The sequence below is a fragment of the Mercenaria mercenaria genome, chromosome 7, assembly GCF_021730395.1.
Source record: "Mercenaria mercenaria strain notata chromosome 7, MADL_Memer_1, whole genome shotgun sequence".
NCBI lineage: Eukaryota > Metazoa > Mollusca > Bivalvia > Venerida > Veneridae > Mercenaria > Mercenaria mercenaria.
In genome coordinates this window covers 48,815,738-48,836,607 of record NC_069367.1, presented here as the reverse complement: position 1 = coordinate 48,836,607, position 20,870 = coordinate 48,815,738, and the positions used below count along the sequence as shown (strand labels likewise).

The following is a 20,870-nucleotide window of genomic DNA, read 5'->3' as shown; positions in this document are numbered from 1 at the left end:
TTGCCCGGAGTCTCAATATCATTTGTGAATGATTATTTCTACCAGGGTTCCCACTCTTTTCCATGGAAATAATTCAAGGACTTTTCCAGGATATTTTCACAAAATTAAAGGACTAATAGAGCGCCTCGTGGTTCAAAGGTAGAGCACCCAACTTGATCCGGACATTGTAGGTTCCAGTAGTTTCAAAGTTGTCAGTAGGTTGCTTTTTAGATGACTTCTTGTGCTGATAAGCATCTTATTACCTTGTGATTCAATTTTGAGGGTGTTCTGCAATTTGTCAGATTTATTTCAGTCAGATTATAAGCATGGACAATGCAGTCATCTGGCAATACCGATTTATTGTCAATTTTCAGACTTCTGAGGTCGTATTTTACACTAGCTTTGCACAATTTCTCTTCTTTGTAGGAAAGAAATCATTTTTCAAAGTGTGCCACGTTTTTCTTTCATCTTAATCACCAGACGCTTTACAAAGAATGACAACTCCGTATAGACTAAGTAGGTGTAACACCACTAAAATCTCAATTGATGTGAAGAGAATCTTAAAGACGCGAATTTTTCAAGAACAGGGATAGCAATGCCGGTGTTTCTCTATTTAAATATGTTTGCTTTTTATGTACACTGGCAATATTGTTAGCATACAGAAAGAACAAAATTCCCGACTTTTTCCAGGTTTTTTGCTCTTTCTTTAAAATTCAAGTACTTTCAAGGCCATGAAAATGAAATGAAAAATTCAAGGACTTTTCCAGTTTTCCAGGAAGCGTTGGAACCCTGTTCTACATAATCAAAATTGGCCGTTTGGTTTAAACTGTATCTATTTCCAAAATTGGTCATTTAATGACAACTGTCTATCAAAATATAATATATATATATTTTTATACACTACCGGACCAACTATTCAAGACATGGCAGTTTTGAATATTCTGCCATTAAGATATATGGAGGCATCTTCCTATAATATTGGTTGACCTGTAAAGACACTCTGCTATTTTCATTTGATTACGCATTTTCCACTTCCTATTTCTGAATTTCTTGGCTAGTATGCTCAAGCTATATAAAGGGCCAAAGAATTATACCAAAGTAGGACACATTGATTACATTAACGCACAGAAATTGCTGAGCACCACTATGGGTAAAACTGTCATTATTTGGCATAATTTGTATGACATTTTCACTGGTTGTCTAAAAGATACCACACAGTCTTCCTGGTGTTTCAAAGTGATTACTACTTTGATATGTTGACAAGCAATCAGAAAATGATTTCATTTTATACCCTTCTCTGAAATTAACACAAAATACAGTTTACTCATCATTTTATTACATACATATTTATAATAATTTCAAATACCAGTTTAACAAGTGATACCCTATATTAATACATGTTATCATCAAAACTATATATATTGTAATCACAAACAACAGTCACATCATTGTTAAAACAAACTAGACATATTACCACTGGTCAAGGTGTGACAGAAACTGACCAAAGTCCATTCCAGATATGATTCGACTTGTTGTGTTTAAGGTCATATAGCGATTTTTCAGCTTGTATTGTTGGAAGAAGACCACAGATGCTCTACCATGCATTACACAGATGGGGTACCTATATAGAACTACCTAGCCTCTATAATCTAAATAAATCCGCCATTGAAAACTTCCAGTGACACTTAAAGAAGAGTTTGTTTTTAAGACAGATGATGGCAAATGGTTTTGGATACAAAACTTAAGTAAACCCACAAAATATATATGGGCTTCCTTGACTACAGAGCACTTGAATAAATTCAAGTTAACAAACTAACAAAGTGCATAATTAACTAGATGCCCACGGGCAACATGTCGAGCCTACCAGCTGTCAAAAGGACTGGGCGTTGCACATGACACTCCCTATCTCATTGAGGCAAACATTTATGCCAAATAAAAAAAAGATTGCAAAAAGTTACAATATAAGTTATTTAAAGTAACAACAAAGGGACGTAAATCTAAAAAAAATAAAACTCTAAGTCCACACAAAAATCCTCACCAGTAGAGATAGGTCAAGATTCACCTGAAAATTGGATGTAACATGCATGTTGTACTACAGAAAAGTGGTCTTGATTTTTCCCTACGACCATTAATAAAAATGTTACGAATATAAGCTATTTATAGTAACAACAAAGGGAAGTAATTCTAGGATCTTGCGCATGACACTCCATCTCATGATGATGCACAATTGTGCCAAGTTACATCAAAATCCCTCTATGCATCAGAAAGAAATGCTCCAGACGAAGTCATTCTTGTATCTCACTTTTGACTTCTAAGTGTGAACTTGACCTTAGACCTAGGGACCTGGTTCTTGTGCATGACACTCCGTCTCATGGTGGTGAACATTTGTGCCAAGTTACATCAAAATCCCTCTATGCATGAAGAAGAAATGCTTCGGACAAAATTGTCATTCTTGTATCCTTTGACCTCTAAGTGTGACCTTGACCTTAGACCTAGGGACCTGGTTCTTGCACATGACACTCCGTCTCATGATGGTGAACAATTGTGCCAAGTTACATCAAAATCCCTCCATGCATGAAGAAGAAATGCTCCGGACAGTCATTTTTGAATTTGACCTTTGACCTGTAAGTGTGACCTTGACCTTTGAGATAGGAACCTAGGGTTTGCGCACGACACGCAGTCTCAATGAGTTTAACATTCATGCCAAATATAAACAAGATTGCTCCATACATGTCAAAGTTATGGTCCGGACAAACAAATCTGGATGGACGCACGCACATACACCGAACAACCATTTGGACAACTATGTCTTCGCATCCGCAAGCGGGCTCGACAAAAACCGACTAAAACTAGATCAGTCAGTCAGAAGGTAATCAATACTCGTAGATCAATGATCAATACCCGTTTCATGACCTTTGACCTCCACGTATGACCTTGACCATGGACCCCGTGACAAGATTTGTGCACTCTACAAATCATTTTGATATGGTTAACAACTGATGCTTTTTTTTATTAAAAATCCTTCCGCCAGTTTGAAGGATATGAAGCATAAAAGAAACAATGTATTTGACCTATGATCTCCAAATGTGACCTTGATCTTGGACCTAATAACCTGGGTTGAGCTTGATTCTTAACAACCAAGTCACTTTCATGAAAACCCTTCCAGTGTTTTAAAATATGTGTCGCAGACAAGAAATTTAAGCTAGTTCACCTCCAAGTATAACAATGATCTTGGACTTAGTGACCTTGGTCATATGTCATTCTGTTATTACAATGAAAATCAATTAGACAGTTTTTGAGGTGTGCCTCCAGGATGTGTTTGTCACACTGATGCAATTTAGGTCATATTGTAACTTTTCCAGCTTTTACAAGGGAAGCTCTGAGTGTTATTTTATGCATGGCTGAACAGCTGGGTTGAAACCTCTAACCTTCTGTACGCCAGCTGGATGGCTTCCTCACATGAAAAAATCTACACCCCAAATGAGGTTTAGAACCTATACTTTGAAGAGAAAGTGATTTGAAGTCAGCAACCTTAACCAATTGTCTAAAGAGAAACCAAGGAAAAACATTTACTCTAACAGTAATATTTAATGCAATGCTAATACTGTGAATTCATTCAATTTGGTTGGCAAAACATTTCATTGTTTTGTTCAAAATGGCTAATGCATATGGGCTTCAAGTCATGGATTACAAAATACAAAGATAAACAAATGTTAATTTTGTGAACTGACACAACCAGGAAATTCATGAAAATAAGTCCTAACAAATATTAATGAATTTAAAGTATAAAGGTACCAATGGCTACTGTGATTGGAGGGTGAAGCTCAAGGGAGCTTCTTTTGGTTGAAAGGTAAAGTTCAAAATAGTCGCTGTGATGGCAAGGTGATGCTGCAACTATTACTAGGGAAATCTAAAATCTAATGTCATAAAAAAGGTAACAATCACTGTACTAAAGGTGAATATCAGAATGGATGCTGTGACTTTGAGGTGAACGGCTTTTCCAATGCCAATGCAAAGTCACCATTACTCCTGTGTCAAGTTAAAAGATCAGAATGGATGCTGCAATGTCAAGGTGAACATCACAATGGTTGCTGTGATGTCAAGGTAAATGTCAGAATGCTTGCTGTGATGTCAAGGTCAATTTCAGAATGGATGCTGTGATGTCAAGGTGAATGTCAGAATGGTTGCTGTGATGTCAAATGAAGGTCAGAATGGCTGCTGTGATGTCAAGGTGAATGTCAGAATGGTTGCTGTGATGTCAAAATGAAGGTCAGAATGGCTGCTGTGATGTCAATGTGATTGCCAGAATGGTTGCTATGATGTTAAAATGAAGGTCAGAATGGCTGCTGTGATGTCAAAATGAAGGTCAGAATGGCTGATGTGATGTCAAGGTAATGGTTGCAAGTGGCTCTTCCAATGTAAATACAAAGTCACGATTGCTCCATGTTGCCAAGGTGAAGGTCAGAATGGATGCTGTGGTGTCAAGGCAATGACTGCTATAATTAGGTTAAACTGACTGCTATGACAAAATGGTCAAGTGACAATGGATGATACAATGTTAGTGCAGATGTCACAATGGCTGTTGTGATGGTACTAATGGAAACAAAGGCGGAACTTTACTGCTTATTTTCTTCATCTGGTTTTTCACTTTCATGAATTGTCGCTTAAACTCTAAACCATCTCCCTGAAAAAAAAATACAAACAATTTATCAATTCTACTTTCTAATTCTGTATTACAGAATATTCAAATCTGTTGTGTAGTTACAAGACAAACTTAGGTTTCTGACATTGTTTATTCATCAATTTTTTAAATCACACATAATCAGAGGGAATCAGTAGTGCTTATCTTCTGCATTAAGTAAAAATATGAACAAAATCATGAATGTGCTGTGCAAATGCTCAAGGTATATGATATCTCTAGTCATCATGACCATTTTGTGGCAGAAAATCTTGAATTAACTAGTTACAAACGATGAATTTCAATAAGATTTTTCAATGACTTATGTACTCATACCTAATAAATAAAGTCAAGTAAACTGCATATACAGTTGAATATCGTTACCTCGATATCGGTTAGCTCGGTACTCCGGTTAGCACGATGTGTTTGAATCTGTCCCGATTTTCCCCTATTTATCTTAATGTAATTATTTATCATTACCTCGATATGATTAGCTTGATATTTTGTTTAGCTCGATGAGATTTTTCAGTCCCGTCGACTTACCTGTACTGTTTTACACCTGGTTTCTTTGATATCACAGCTTGTCAAAAAATATTAATGTTATTTGTAAGGTGTGAAAATCAACCTACTGTTGTCCGGTGATGGATTAATCATATTCAAGTTAGTTTGTGTGTTTGTTTTGTTTGTTATTTAATGTTTAATCCAAGTTAAATGTCAGGAAGTTTGCATTTAATTCCCAATAATTAGTCTTATAAAACAGCGTGCAAGCTAAAATGCTGTTTTCCAATTTAACAACTAATTTGGATGAATATTTTCTGTTTTACGGGGTAAAAATCTGCCATTTAGGATGGAGTAACAAAATGCGTATTTAACTTGCAAATTTTCGTTATCGAAGCGCAATCACAATGACTACTCAACTAGGAACATAACCGCTGCATTCAGACTTGTTTCGGGAAGGAATAAAAATGCTCATGTTTAAATGTATATTTTAAAAAATTAAAAAGTTTTATGTATGTATTTAATAAAGATGATTTATTTGTCAATAAAATTAAAATCGCATTTACGTTTTATATTATTTCTTTCCCCTTTCAAACCCTCTGAAAAAAGCATTGGGTATAACGACAATATAGACGTCCGACACATGTACAAAGCAGTCCCAGATAGCCGATATCGTTACATCGAACTTCGGATAAGTCGATGCAATTTTTACAGTCCCTTGAATATCGAGGTAATGGTATTCGACTGTATATTGTAACATCAGACATTTTTCACAAGGTCAAGAGTTCACTACTTTTCGAATTGGAATTGGTGCGCATGGTAGAAATTTTTGCGATATTTAGCCAACTTGTGATATAAGGACTATACATGCACTTAACAAAATTTACACTATTACAAGCTTTTATATTTGCAAATATGGACAGATCATGATAACAGCAAGAATAAATTCCCAACAAAAATTGCTCATTTTACAGTACATTACTATAAGTAAGTAATAAAGGAATTCAAAAGTATCATATGTATTAATATAACTCGGCACAGTAACAGCTTTTTAAACAAGACACTGAGTGTCTTTAAGACTATCTTTATTATTTTACCTTAGATAACCTGAAGTCCAGCAACAGATTTTCTCCCATTTCCATGAGACAGGCCTTAAACACCAAAGGCATCCCTCTCTTATCTTTCAATGTTACTGTTGTCTGAAATATTATACAATATCAAAATTAAAAATGCAGTGTTAAATATCATCTTGCAATGTGTCCACAGGATGTTAAACTCTGGACTATGACAGTCTCCTATTTATTACAAATCAATAAAGAGCTGTACTCTGCAGAGTATGGCCTCTTTAACCCTTATCATGCAGGACATGATTGATCCTACCTTTGCGACCATTGTAGATCATGATCAGCCTGCACATCTGAATTCCGTGTTGTCTGATCATGACCTGCACTGTTTGCCATTCAGTCAGTATCTTTTTGGTAAGTACCCATTTTAACAGTTAACGGTACTGTCCAAATTGAAAGATGGACAAGTTCATACCAGAAATTTAGCATGGTAAGGGTTAAAATCTTTTCTTTACATGTACACAAGATGAGTAAGAATCTGTGAATTGCAATGCCACCAAATAATAAATGAGATGATTGCCAGGCAAATTTACTAGACTGTTTGACAGGCAACTGATACAGACTGACTGTAAAGATGCAGATTCAAGATGGTGTCACTTGGGATCTATAGAGATATATGCTTACAGCTATGGTACATCAACTAAACAAATGTGGCACATACTTACAAAATCGCAAGATAAAATTAAAATATAGCTATCACTAAAATGTGATTAATACCCGAAGATGCTGCATTGATTCAGGGCAAGAAAGTGGTTTTAGTGACATGTGTCTTGCATTCTATGTGTTGTCTTGCGGTGGTGAACAAATGAAGCTAGCAGACTTTTTAGCAGGTATGAAAAAGATAATAGACCTTTGGCCTGTGACCTTGGGCTTCAATCTATTGACCTAGAAGATTCTCTCTGCATGTCATTGTAATGAGATAAACAAATGAAACTAACATGATGGAAATTCTTCTAGTGGGTGTGAATGTATAGAACAGACACAAAAAAAGTAATTTGGCCTTTGACCTTAAAGAGTGATCTTTACTTTGAACCTTCTGACCTGGCTCCTGCTTGTATGTTATTGCATAAACCATTGAACCAATTTATGTATAGTTACTTAAAGACTAACTGAATGGTTTGGGAGATATGCCTCCAGAAAGAAATGGCAGACTGACAGCTGGACCTATGACACTCAAATATAGCCGCACCATGTATTTCATAACTTGGCCTAGGATTCTGTTTGAAATGTCAAACCTGAAAACATTCTTTCTAAAGCCTGAAATGCTCTTTTTCAATAGAGTTATATAGGGAAATTCTAACAATCAAAAGCCTTAAATTAGGACAAGTCCTGAGAAATCAAAAGTTTGATAAGTGGGGGTAATATAATGCAAACAAGAGTGCCAGAATGTCACAATATACGCCCGTCACAGCATATTTCTTTACTCTAGCTGCTGTATTGCAAATGAATTTTAATTTTGTGGTTGTTTAGTAATCATTGTAAGTCTTTTGTTTTCCTAAGTCCACAAAAAAATTCCTTACCAGGTAGAGAGACCTTAAAATACACCTAAAATTTGAAAGTAACATCTATGTTGTACCACAGAAAAGTGGTCTTGGTTTTTCCCTATGGTCAATTATAAAAAAGTTACAATATAAGTTATTTATAGTAACAACTAAGGGAAGTTAATCTTACAAAAAAAAAAAAAAAAAAAAAAAAAAAAAAAAAAAAAAAAAAATCCAAAAAAAAAATGGAAGTCCACAAAAAAATCTTCACCAGGTAGAGATTGGTCAAAATACACCTCAAAATTGGATGTAGCATGCATGTTGTACTGCAGAAAAGTGGTCTCGATTTTTCCCTACGACTAGTAATGAAGAAGTTACAATATAAGCTATTTATAGTAACAACAAAGGGAAGTAATTCTAAAGAAAGGAACTGTGCATGACACTTCGTCTCATGATGGTGTATAATTGTGCCAAGTTACATCAAAATCCCTCCATGCATGAAGAAGAAATGCTTCGGACAAAGTCATTCTTGTATCTGACCTTTGGCCTCTAAGTGTGACCTTGACCTTTGACCTAGGGACCAGGTTCTTGCGCATGACACTCCGCCTCAAGGTGGTGAACATTTGTGCAAAGTTATATCAAAATCCCTCTATGCATGAAGAAGAAATACTCCGGACAAGGTTTTCATTCTTGTACCCTTTGACCTCTAAGTGTGACCTTGACCTTAGACCTAGGGACCTGGTTCTTGCGCATGACACTCCGCCTCGTGGTGGTGAACATTTGTGCCAAGTTATATCAAAATCCCTCTATGCATGAAGAAGATATGCTCCGGACAAAGTTTTCTTTCTTGTATCCTTTGACCTCTAAGTGTGACCTTGACCTTAGACCTAGGGACCTGGTTCTTGCGCATGACACTCCGTCTCATGATGATGAACAATTGTGCCAACTTTCATCAAAATCCCTCCATGCATGAAGAAGATATGCTCCGGACAAAGTCATTCTTGAATTTGACCTTTGACCTCTAAGTGTGACCTTGACCTTAGACCTAGGGACCTGGTTTTTGCGCATGACACTCCGTCTCATGATGGTGAACAACTGTGCCAAGTTTCATCAAAATCCCTTCATGCATGTAGAAGATATGCTCCGGACAAAGTCTGTGGACGCCGCCCGCCCGCCAGGGGCGTTGCCATAATACGTCCCGTTTTTCAAACAGGCGTATAAAAATATGTAAATTAAATCCATAACAGAGAAAACAGAGTACAAGTGTACTCACCACACCAGGACTGCTCCTCCTGTAGGCGTATCCGAGACTCTCACAGATACGATCCATCTCTGTCAATGTATCATTTTTGTCCGTCTTTACAAAGAATCGCGTCATACGACGAACAAGTTTCTGCATTGGGGTCTGAAATAATCAAGTATTAGATCAAGAACCTGAAAGATCAAGAACCTGAAAGAACATGTCAAGTAACGTATGTACAGCACAGACTGCCTTAGCGACCCCTTGATTTCAGTGACTTTCTGTCTACAACGACCTTTTTATTTCCTCCCGATGCATCCCACATTAAAATTGGCTTGTTTCTAGCGATCCCGTCTAATGCGTACAGCAACTGTGATTTCTTTGCCCCGAACCCCGACTTCGAACCTTTATAACAACATTTCAACCCACCCTCTCAAAGGGAGAAAACTTCTCCAGAACTGTAAATGAACTTTCAAATAAGATTTATATTAAACTATACTTTAAAAGTCATTTGAAATATTCCATTCTTTAGAGTGTTTAAAGGTCCTTAATAAAATGCTAACTAGAACATGTATTATTTGTCTAAAACCAAGACCTCTCCTTGTCAGATTGTGTACAGAGACTCCCTATCTACAATGACCTTTTAGATATTCTCCAAAGATTGGTCACTGTAGACAGTTTTTACTGTATTCTTCTTACTTCTTTTAATTGTTTGACGACAAACTTTGAGAATCATACACAATGATATGCAAATAATTAGTCAACTATTCAAGCCTTTAACAACCACGGACACCTCTGTAACCAAATGATGTGTGTGTGTGTTTGGGTTTAAGGTCTTTTTCAACAATTTTTCAGTCATAAAAACAATGGTGTCTACTTGTAGCAGTGAGCACAATGCCCAACTTTATAGTGCTGCCTCACTGGAATATCAAGCCGTAGACACGTGACATGATACCTCACCCAGTCACATTATACTGACACTAGGCTGATCAGTCCTAACACTACCCTCTTAATGCTGAGCGCCAAGCAAGGAAGCTACTAGCACCATTTTTTACATCTTTGGTATGACTTGGCAGGGGATCGGAGCCACGACCTCCCGCACTCAAAGTGGATGCTCTACCACTAGGCTACCTAGGCAGTCAACTTAATGATGTAATTTGATGACCTTTCCTTATAGTAGGTTAATGTAAATGTACATGTATGCAGAAAATCTGTCTGTTTCTTAAACATCTGCTGAAATGCGTAACCTTATCTTTATCAAGTTGCTTGCTATGCATATATTTACATGTTTAACCCTTAAGACTTAGGTTCTGTAAGTACATTTTGAACATGAATGGCTTAACTATGTTAAAATTTTAATGTTCTTAATTTTCACACCTCAGATGCATATTGAATCTTACCCATCAGAAGAATTCTACAATGAATTGATCCCTCACTTACCTGTGAGCTGCCAGGTGTACCCTGGAATTGACTAGACAGTAACATATGGTCTGGATGAAGTGGCTGTGAGAAACTGATGACAGGCCCGAGGTCCTCTCCACCTGATGTCAGGTTTTCAGACTGAGACTTTAGTGGTACTGGCGGCAATTCAGGCTGAGAGCTACATATACGTGACATGTCACTGAAATATCATACTACGTGTTTAATTCATGCTACATTATGTACTTAATAACATGAAGTTTATATTACACAATCTTAAAATGGTATATATGACAGCTCACTGAAATATTACAGCAGTATTTTGTTTGTTTGCTATGGGTTTAATGCCATTTTTCAACAGTATTTCAGTTAGGTAACAATGGGCAATTATCCTTACAAGTGTTCCTGGATTCTGCACAAGTACAAACCTTTTCTCCTCAAGTAACTGCCAACTTTCTCACATGAATCAGAGAAGGACAAATGATTACAGACACAATGTCTTTTATCAACTGTCATGGAGAACATGTGCCTTGTCCGAGGTTCAAACGCATGACCACGCAATTCGTAGATCTGATCTCTCCACACTGAACTAAGCACGCATGTTATTGCAACAGTAAGTCCCAATTTTAATGTCTAATGATCATGGAACATTAACTGGTTCAGTCCAGGCAGTCTCAGGCAAAATACAATAGGTGACCATATTTTTATGCATTATCTTGTTAACTTTATTTGTCCCTATACTCCAGAAGAAGGTAACTATCCACCGAAATTCAGAGAAACAAACTGTTCTTAGTTATTCATTCTAATCAGCTACTCTTATTACATGATTACAATCTTGGTAACTGTTTAACTAAATGCAAAAAATACTTTTTTCCAAGTAGAGCAGTATATACGTGGGCTGTTCAAAAATAACATAGACTTTTGCTGTCAAAAGCCAATTTTTGTATACTGTGCAATGTGAGATATATAATTGTAATTCCCAATCTTTGTGTAATTTGGTTACACATTTTTTGTAACATTTTTGTTGATGTGCGAAGCGCTAAGAACGTTTTAATTACCATAGCTACACATAACCAGCGCAGTCGCTTTTTCATCTGTCATGATTTGAATTAGACCAGTACTATTGTAACTAATAGTCCACTTATTTACTTAAAAATACGGCAAAGTGCAGCAACACGTCAAGGCGACATACACAGAAAGTATGCAGTAGGCAGAAATAAACGTTTGAACTAAGTGAGTATTGCCGTTCAAACGCATGTAAAGTCGTAATCGGCACACATAGGTAATCAGAAAATCGCTTAGTTACGTAGATTTTGGCAAACACAGACTAAAATTTATAAACTGATGAAGCAGACGCCAGTTCACAATGTTCAGTCATCTTTGTCTAGATCTTCAAGTGGTACAAACGAATAGCAAATAGCCCGGAATTGATAAAAGACAAGGAAGACTGACAGAGAAAACAAAAAATCTGTGATTCAACATTAATGTCAATCTATTACACCTTGGATAAAGACAAACTCTCATAGTGCACGACCTGTCTGAGATGCTTGGCTAAGTGTTCATACTGTTTTCAGTATTCAAAGCAAACAACTTCTTATGAACAGATATTGTTTATCAATAATAATAAACGAAATATACAAATATTTATTAATGCAGACTTAATGAAATCATTTTGATGAAGTCACAATGTTGTTAATGTCATTGAAATATGATCACCGTGCGTCAGGTTAGTGCAAGTGACTGTTTTCGAGGAGGTGTAACTCCTGATTGTATGATTGTAATCATGTCAAATTTGCAGGGAAAGTTAGTAGAAAGATTGTGAATCATGATGGTGTATTTCTTGTTTTGTTTCATTAAAGTATACAAAAGCTTGAAACAAAGTCTACATTATTTTTGAACAGCCCTTGTACTTGTTTAAAATCATAAATGTGAGCACGAGAATTAAATATATTTTCTTAGTTAAAATGTTAACTGCATAAAAATATGGCTTATAAATTAGATTGTATTGCAAATATTATACTATACAACTTGGCTAGCTTTTAACTGTTAGATATATAAATCTCAAATCTATACTTTCAGATATGAGCATCATAGTATAAATGTAAACATAAAATTTACATGTTTTTTATGTAAACAGTTCACAGTATAAATGGAAGATTAACACAAATGACTGTTATTTGTGAAATTTAATTGTGAATGTAGTTCAACAAACACAGTTAGTTTATATATTAAGTAAAATTAAATTTATTTGAAGATGATTTTCTATATTTAAATGTCGTACTGTAGAATCTGGTAAATAAGCGCATATTCGAATATAAGCGCATATCAAAAGTAAGCGCATACGGCCTTACCGTTATTCCGTATGGGATAATAAGCGCATGTCATGCCCTTACCATAATTTTGTCTCGAAAGTAGGCGCATATCCGATTACTGGTAAACAAACAACAGATGCAGCAAGACGTATTTAACGGTATTATACCGTGATAATTGTTAATCAAAAATACAGGTGATAAGTGTTCTTACCTGTTAAATAGCCGATGGGTGTTAAAAGATTTTAACGTCTATTGTCCGATAAACGATAATTGTTTACGATAATCATGCTTTTTTTTGTTTTCAGTAAATGAAAGTAGAAGTTTGAATACCAGAAAAGTTGTCTGCGTTGTCATAACAGTTTGTCATTGTTTTGTAAATCTGAAGTTCATTATGCTGTCATTATGTATAAATACTGTAGGCTTGGGCAATAAAAGGAAGTAGTTCACTGCGCATGTCAATGACCATGTTTTATTTTCGTTTTCTAAACCAAGGTTAGCACTGTCAATATTCCTGATATATCAAAAATAGGCGCACACGGCTTGTCTATAAGCGCATATCAAAAATAAGCGCATAGTTTTGGCTTAAGTATCAGCACATATCAAAAATAGGCGCATAAAAGTGTCACTAAAGTTATTATAAGCGTATACGCTTATTTACCAGATTTTACAGTATCATAACATTTTCTGTTTTAGGGAAAGATGTGAACAGGGTATCTTTAAAAATGGAATACTGCAACTGACTCACCTATCAGGTTCCAGACTTGTAGGTGACATACTGGCTCCTGAGCACATTCTTTTGAATGGCCCTGTACCGCAGGGTGAATCTGTTGGAGAACTTGAAGGGTATCTACCTAAACCCGATAACATACCGGTAGAATATATTTCAAAACACTTTCTTAAAATGTCAATACGCTTCAGTTCATCAATTAACAGAGTAATATTTGGGTAATTCTGATCTGACCATGCTAATCTAATTCAACTTAATGAATATCACAGGTGTGTTTCACTATGTTATATGCACCAGAGAATTTGTATGTTTGTTTTGGGTTTATTACAATTTTTCAATAGTATTCCATATATGTAACAGCAGTTAACCAGACCAGTGTTCCTAGATTCTGTACCAGTACTAACTCGCTCTCTAAAAGAAACTGCTCACTTCTCCACAAAATGAATCAGAGTCGGAGGACGAATGAGTTCATACAAAAATTCTTTAACATTTGTCATAAAGAACATTTGCCTTGCCTGGGGATCAAACTCTCTGCACTTTCTCTATTGAGCTAAGAAGGCAGGCTATGCCAGAGTAGATAGTCACAATAACAGGAGCTGTCGGAGGTCAGCAACGCTCGACTATTCAACAGCCTTGTCAAGTGAATGAATACAGGTCGAAAAAGGGGCATTATTTTGTAAAGATGCAAACAGGGTTACGGAACCTGTAAAATGCATATCAGCTCATGACAGTGGACAAGTGTGTGAAGTTTCAATCCATTTCCATCAGTGGGTATTGAGATACCAGCTTAAAAACAAAAACTTAACTACAACTGTAAAAACTGCTAAGTTGAAAAAGGGGCATAAGTTTGTAAAAATGCAAAGGTAGAGTTACGGAACCTGTGCACTTCATGTAAGATCATGACAGTGAACAGGTGTGTGAAGTTTCAAACCATTCCTATAAGTAGGTACTGAGATACCAGCTTACATACAAGAGGGCCATGATGGCCCTATATCGCTCACCTGTTATCATTGCACTTGAGGACAAGAAGGTCCTCAGTAAAATTATTTAAGTCCAAAGGACAGGAACAACAAAGGAAAGAAATTTAACCAAAAAGAAAAAACAATTCTTACAAGGTACAGATATGTCAAAGTGCACCTAAAAATTGGAGGTACCACCCATGTTGTACCACAGAAAAGTGGTCTCAGTTTTTCCCTACGGCCAATAATAAATAAGCTATTTATATTTACGCAAAAGGGAAGTAATTAAACAAGAGGACCATGATGGTCCTGAATCGCTCACCTATCCCCACATGACCCAGTGTTGAACTGAGTATGACGTCGTTATTTCTATTATTTGACATAGTGACCTAGTTTTTGAGCATAAGTGACCTAGATATCATCAAGATAAAAAATTCTGACCAATTTTCATGAAGATCCATTGAAAAATATGGCCTCTAGAGAGGTTACAAGGTTTTTCTATTATTTGACCTAATGACCTAGTTTTTGGAGGCACGTGACCCACTTTTAAATTTGACCTAGATATCATCGAGGTGAACATTCTCACCAATTTTCATGAAGATCTCGTGAAAAATATGGCCTCTAGAGAGGTCACAAGGTTTTTCTATTTTTCGACCTACTGACCTAGTTTTTGACCGCACATGACCCAGTTACGAACCTGACCTAGATATCATCAAGCTGAACATTCTCACCAGTTTTCATGAAGATCCATTGAGAAATATGGCCTCTAGAGAGGTCACAAGGTTTTTCTATTTAAAGACCTACTGACCTAGTTTTTGACCCCACGTGACCCAGTTTCGAACCTGACCTAGATATCATCAAGGTGAACATTCTGACCAATATTCATGAAGATCTCATGAAAAATATGGCCTCTAGAGAGGTCACAAGGTTTTCTATTTTTAGATCTACTGACCTAGTTCTTAACCCCATGTGACCCAGTTTCGAACTTGATCTAGATATCATCAAGGTAAACATTCTGACCAATTTTCATGAAGATCCATTGAAAAATATGGCCTCTAGAGAGGTCACAAGGTTTTTCTATTTTTAGACCTACTGACCTAGTTTTTGACCGCACATGACCCAGTTTCGAACCTGACCTAGATATCATCAAGCTGAACATTCTGACCAATTTTCATGAAGATCCATTGAGAAATATGGCCTCTAGAGAGGTCACAAGGATTTTCTATTTTTAGACCTACTGACCTAGTTTTTGACCGCACGTGACCCAGTTTCGAACTTGACCTAGATATCATCAAGCTGAACATTCTGACCAATTTTCATGAACATCCATTGAGAAATATGGCCTCTAGAGAGGTCACAAGGTTTTTCTATTTTTAGACCTAATGACCTAGTTTTTGATGGCACGTGACCCAGTTTCGATCTTGACCTAGATATCATCAAGGTGAACATTCTGACCAATATTCATGAAGATTTCATGAAAAATATGGCCTCTAGAGAGGTCACATGGTTTTTCTATTTTTAGACCTACTGACCTAGTTTTTGACCCCACGTGACCCAGTTTCGAACTTGACCTAGATATCATCAAGGTGAACATTCTGACCAATTTTCATGAAGATCTTGTGAAATATATGGCCTCTAGAGAGGTCACAAGGTTTTTCTATTTTTAGACCTACTGACCTAGTTTTTGAAGGCACGTGACCCAGTTTCAAACTTGACCTAGATATCATCAAGGTGAACATTCTGACCAACTTTCATAAAGATCCCATGAAAAATGTGACCTCTAGAGTGGTCACAAGCAAAAGTTTACGGACGCACGCACGGACGACGGACGCCGCGCGATCACAAAAGCTCACCTTGTCACTTTGTGACAGGTGAGCTAAAAAAAATGTAAGTGAACAAAAGAAGGCTCTGCCAAATAAATCTGTTGACATAAATGAAATTTCAGATCAGTATCTTCATTAGTTACGGAGATATACCCATTTTAATTTGAAATAAAGGGAGGTAATTTGACATAAAATCAGTCCATAGTTATCTACCCTGATTGTCTCAGTCCAACTAATGGCAATAATGAAATTTCAAATAAGTCCTATAAGTACTTACTGATATAAATCCATTTTGATTACAATCAGGGGAGGTAATAAGATATAAAATAACTCTGGAACCTACGATTGGATCTGATTTGTCATGGAATCTAAGATTTATTGTTGAAGATATTTTGGAGGATTGTATCAAATAAAACCATAAATGAAGTCTCTATATGGCTGCAAAAGCCAAAATAGCCAATTTGTGTGCAAGTTTGGTTAAAATCAAATCATAAATGAAGCTGCTATTGTGCAGACAAGGTCAAAATAGCTAATTTTGGCTCTTTCAGGGGCCATAACTCTGGAACCCATTATAGGATCTAGCCGGTTCAAGAAAGGAACTGAGATCTTATGGTGACACAAGTTTTGTGCAAGTTTGATCAAATTTAAATCATAAATGAAGCTGCTATTGTGCAGACAAGGTCAAAATAGATAATTTTGGCCATTTCAGGGGCCATAACTCTAGAACCCATAATGGAATCTGGCCAGTTCAAGAAAAGAACCAAGATCTTATGGTGATACAAGTTGTGTGCAAGTTTGGTTAAAATAAAATCATAAATGAAGCTGCTATTGTGCAGACAAGGTCAAAATATCTAATTCTGGCCCTTTCAGGGGCCATAACTCTGGAACCCATAAAGGAATCTGGCCAGTTCAAGAAAGGAACCAAGATCTTATGGTGATACAAGTGGTGTGCCAGTTTGGTAAAAATCAAATCATAAATAAAGCTGCTACTGTGCAGGCAAGGTCAAAATAGCTAATTTTGGCCCTTTCAGGGGCCATAACTCTGAAACCCATAATGGGATCTGGCCAGTTCAAGAAAGGAATTGAGATCTTATGGTGATACAAGTTGTGTGCAAGTTTGGTTAAAATAAAATCATAAATGAAACCACTATCGTGCAGACAAGAAATTGTTGACGCACGCACGGACTGACGACGGACGACGGACGAAGGGTGATCACAAAAGCTCACTTTGTCACTATGTGACAGGTAAGCTAATAAAACCTTAACCAAAAATTTCTAAGTCGAAAAAGGGGCACAATTTTGTAAAAGAAAAAGCAAAATAGAGTTATGGAACCTGTACAATGAAAGTCTGTTTATCACAGTGAGTAAGTGTGTAAAGTTTCAATCCATTCCAACATGTGGTTACTGAGATACCAGCTTACATACAAAAACCTTACCAACTCAGGACACCGACGCAGGCGCACAGGGGAGTCCAATAGCTCTACTTATTTTTTAAATAGTCAAGCTAAAAGTCAATAATAACTCTATTTTGTTAAGTTAGGCTATTGAATAACAGCTAATTTGGCTTTAATTTCACATTTATGGAATGTGAAACTTGCATAAACTGTAACGTGGGCAGATAAGCAGACGTCACTGAAATGTAGATGACCTGTGCATGCCAGAAGCTGTTGTCGTATCATTTTATTCAAATTGCTCAATAAATTCAGGCCTGACACTCCACTCATTTCATGTCTTCCATATAGAAAAAGCAGACTTAATTTAATCAGCACTTTTCATTTAACAACAGCATTGATCTAGATACACTCACCTTTGTTCTTATTGAAATTCTTGTTATACCACTGGTGTTTTTTAATCTGTTCTATTGTACGTCTTTTGCTGGCATTTTCCACCAATACTTTTCGTAACAATGCTGCAACAACAAAATAATTATTTACCTTAATACAAAGTACAGTCCTTTTTCCAACCAGACACACCAAAGAACATTTGTTCCAGAGACTCATAGTTCAAGCTAACTACGCTTCATCAGTTTCCATCTGATTGCTAGGTCGAACTTTTAAGGTAAGAATCCTGATCATTTTGAATTAAAAATTTCACACCATGTTAATGCAAAAAGTATATACACATTGAAACACAGCTACCTTGAATATCAATGACTCTGGCATCTGGGTTAGCTCTAGTAGTTTACGTGGTCCAAGGATATTTTCTTTTTATTTTCTACGATTGGATCACATGAAACCTTGGATAGCACCAGCATGTTGCACATCCCATTGCACTTTCAAATTACTTTTAAAGTATTTATTCTGATACAAAAAAGAGCCTAAAAATATGTGAACAAGAAATTGTCTGAAAAATACAGTTTCACTGTGTGTGCAGTCCATACAATAATAACATCAACTGAGAAAAGGGTATGAAAACTTACAAAGAGCTAAGGTATCAATTTTATTCCAAGGACTCAATGTAATCTTGCAGTCCTTCCAGTTACAGTATTCCTGGCAACCATATGTTGGCTCATCCCATGGCAACTCTGAAAGCAGGACAGGAGAAAATGTACTATTGTTGCTTCCCTTTTTATGTTAGTTCAAAGTACAAGACAATTTTGTTAAATTGTATCATGTGATGTAGGGATAAATCTCTGACATACATGTTTCTCTCCAAAAAGCTGGCTATAAATACACAAAATGAAATGTGTGGCATGCAGCCAGCCAAAAATCCATCAAATCTACAGTTACCAAATTAAAGATATATGGAATCTATGAGCTGACTAGAAAACTTACCTAACTTAACTTTTGTAAGATTGGAGGGATTGACCTTATTCAACAAAAAGTTGTAATGTATTTTTGTCTATAGCTTCCTTGCTTTACAGGTATGGGTTTAACCCTACCCTGCTCCAGTTAAAATATATCCCTAACTTCCATCAACACTTTTACATGTGTGACCAGGGATCATCCTACAAGGCGATTTGAACGATATCGTCGCTTTAAAGTCTTGCCACTTCGCCTATTTATCGCCTCCGGGCGAAATCCGAATCACCGAGATTTTTAGAGTGTTGTAATCTGATTTCTTTAAGTTGTAAAACTTGATGCATATTCTAGATTTAATTACCGATAAATCCATTGTCAACACCGCCTACTCGCCTGTCAAACTTCAGCCAATCACAGCGTTAATATTCCACTGTGGTTAATCAATAATACTGTAAGCCGCCGCCATTTTGAACATTTTCAAATCGTCGTGTAAAAAGCTGATAAACTTCGAGTGCATGATCTTATGCATCAATTGTATATTATTTCTTGATTTCATTAAAAATTACTTCAAAAATTACTTCAAAAATGGCCAATTTCTGTAAATGAATTGACCGGGTGCTGTGGATAAAAAAACGATCCCGCGAACGTATGAACTGCCGTACAAAATATTGTAAAAAGATCGCCAATATCTACAAGCTTGGTATTATTTTCGAAAAGGTTAATAAATAAATCAATTAAATGTATAAATCTGAACAAGTTGATGCAAGAATCGGGCATTATTATAGCACGAGAATCGAAACATGAATGAAAATTTTCACGGCGATTCAATCGTGCACCTGATAAATTTAAGAGTTTCGGACGTGTAAATTTCGGATAAAAATTTAAAGGCAACTTTTTCATAGCGCAGTTTGTACTTTATTTAGAAATTCATGATAATAATAATGCAATATTCAATTTCCTTAGATAGTTACTGTTTATAAGTTATAGCAAGACCCACAGAAATAGGATATATAGGTGGGAAACTGAAAACTATATGCCGAAACTTCTCCTTAAATTCCTTGGTTTCTCCCTAAATTCTGTGGAGGGAGAAGTCACTTCTCCCTAAAATTTTAACGTAGGATGCTCCCTGGTGACCACAGGTAAGTTAACTAATAAGCAACAGAAAGACTTCAAGTAAAGCTACTATATCTTAATCTTGTGCAGAAACATATATTTATGGCTAATGACTTATACCTCCAGCTAACAGGGCAACCAGAATGATACCACAGGACCAGATATCAGCTGGTTCAGCATGATAGGGTTTACGACTGATAACTTCCGGAGCTACGTACGGTACAGTACCGCAACACTTCTCTAGTAATCTCTCCCGACCCTGATACCGGAACACAGTTGAAAGACCAAAATCGGATATCTTAAGGTTGTCTGTAAATTGACAATATTACATGATAGTTATACGTTTTCAAGTGAATTGGTGACATGTGAATAATAATGGTAATTTCACAGTTTTCACAGTTCTAAAATATGCAAGATTTGTTTAAACCTGTTGAAAAAACATAAAAAAAGAAATATGTTTGTTTTACATGTATGATCCACTAGTGAACAATAGATATTACATTTTCACTCGTAGCTCTGTCATCTGTGAGAAACATTAAACCTAAACATCCTGAATTAACACAAAGTATGACATGACTGATTTCCTAAGATCAGCTAAACAGACTGAGTATTGTTGCAAGATATGAACTACCGGTACTTGCCAAAGTCATCCAGGAGCAGATTTTCTGGCTTTAAGTCTCTGTGTGTAACACCTCTTGAATGTAGGTATTCCTGAAAGGAAATTACAATTTCACAACTTCGTCAATGCTTTTGTTTTTTGTTTTCTTTTTGTTTTG

General features: G+C 36.3%; 1 protein-coding gene across 1 annotated transcript in view; it reads right to left on the bottom strand.

Annotated features, from left to right (window-relative positions):
• Positions 1-1,293: 1,293 nt before the first annotated feature.
• Positions 1,294-20,870, bottom strand: part of LOC123554179 (serine/threonine-protein kinase Chk1-like) — a 38,555-nt gene continuing 18,978 nt past the window's right edge. Inside the window, exons 6-14 of the mRNA XM_045344136.2 lie at positions 20,736-20,805; positions 20,215-20,403; positions 18,660-18,764; positions 18,048-18,149; positions 13,477-13,582; positions 10,441-10,621; positions 9,034-9,165; positions 6,253-6,354; positions 1,294-4,663 (exon numbers count right to left, since the gene is read on the bottom strand). Coding sequence (XP_045200071.2) covers positions 4,550-4,663; positions 6,253-6,354; positions 9,034-9,165; positions 10,441-10,621; positions 13,477-13,582; positions 18,048-18,149; positions 18,660-18,764; positions 20,215-20,403; positions 20,736-20,805 — 1,101 coding nt within the window. The 3' untranslated portion in view covers positions 1,294-4,549. The remainder of the gene's footprint in view (positions 4,664-6,252; positions 6,355-9,033; positions 9,166-10,440; positions 10,622-13,476; positions 13,583-18,047; positions 18,150-18,659; positions 18,765-20,214; positions 20,404-20,735; positions 20,806-20,870) is intronic.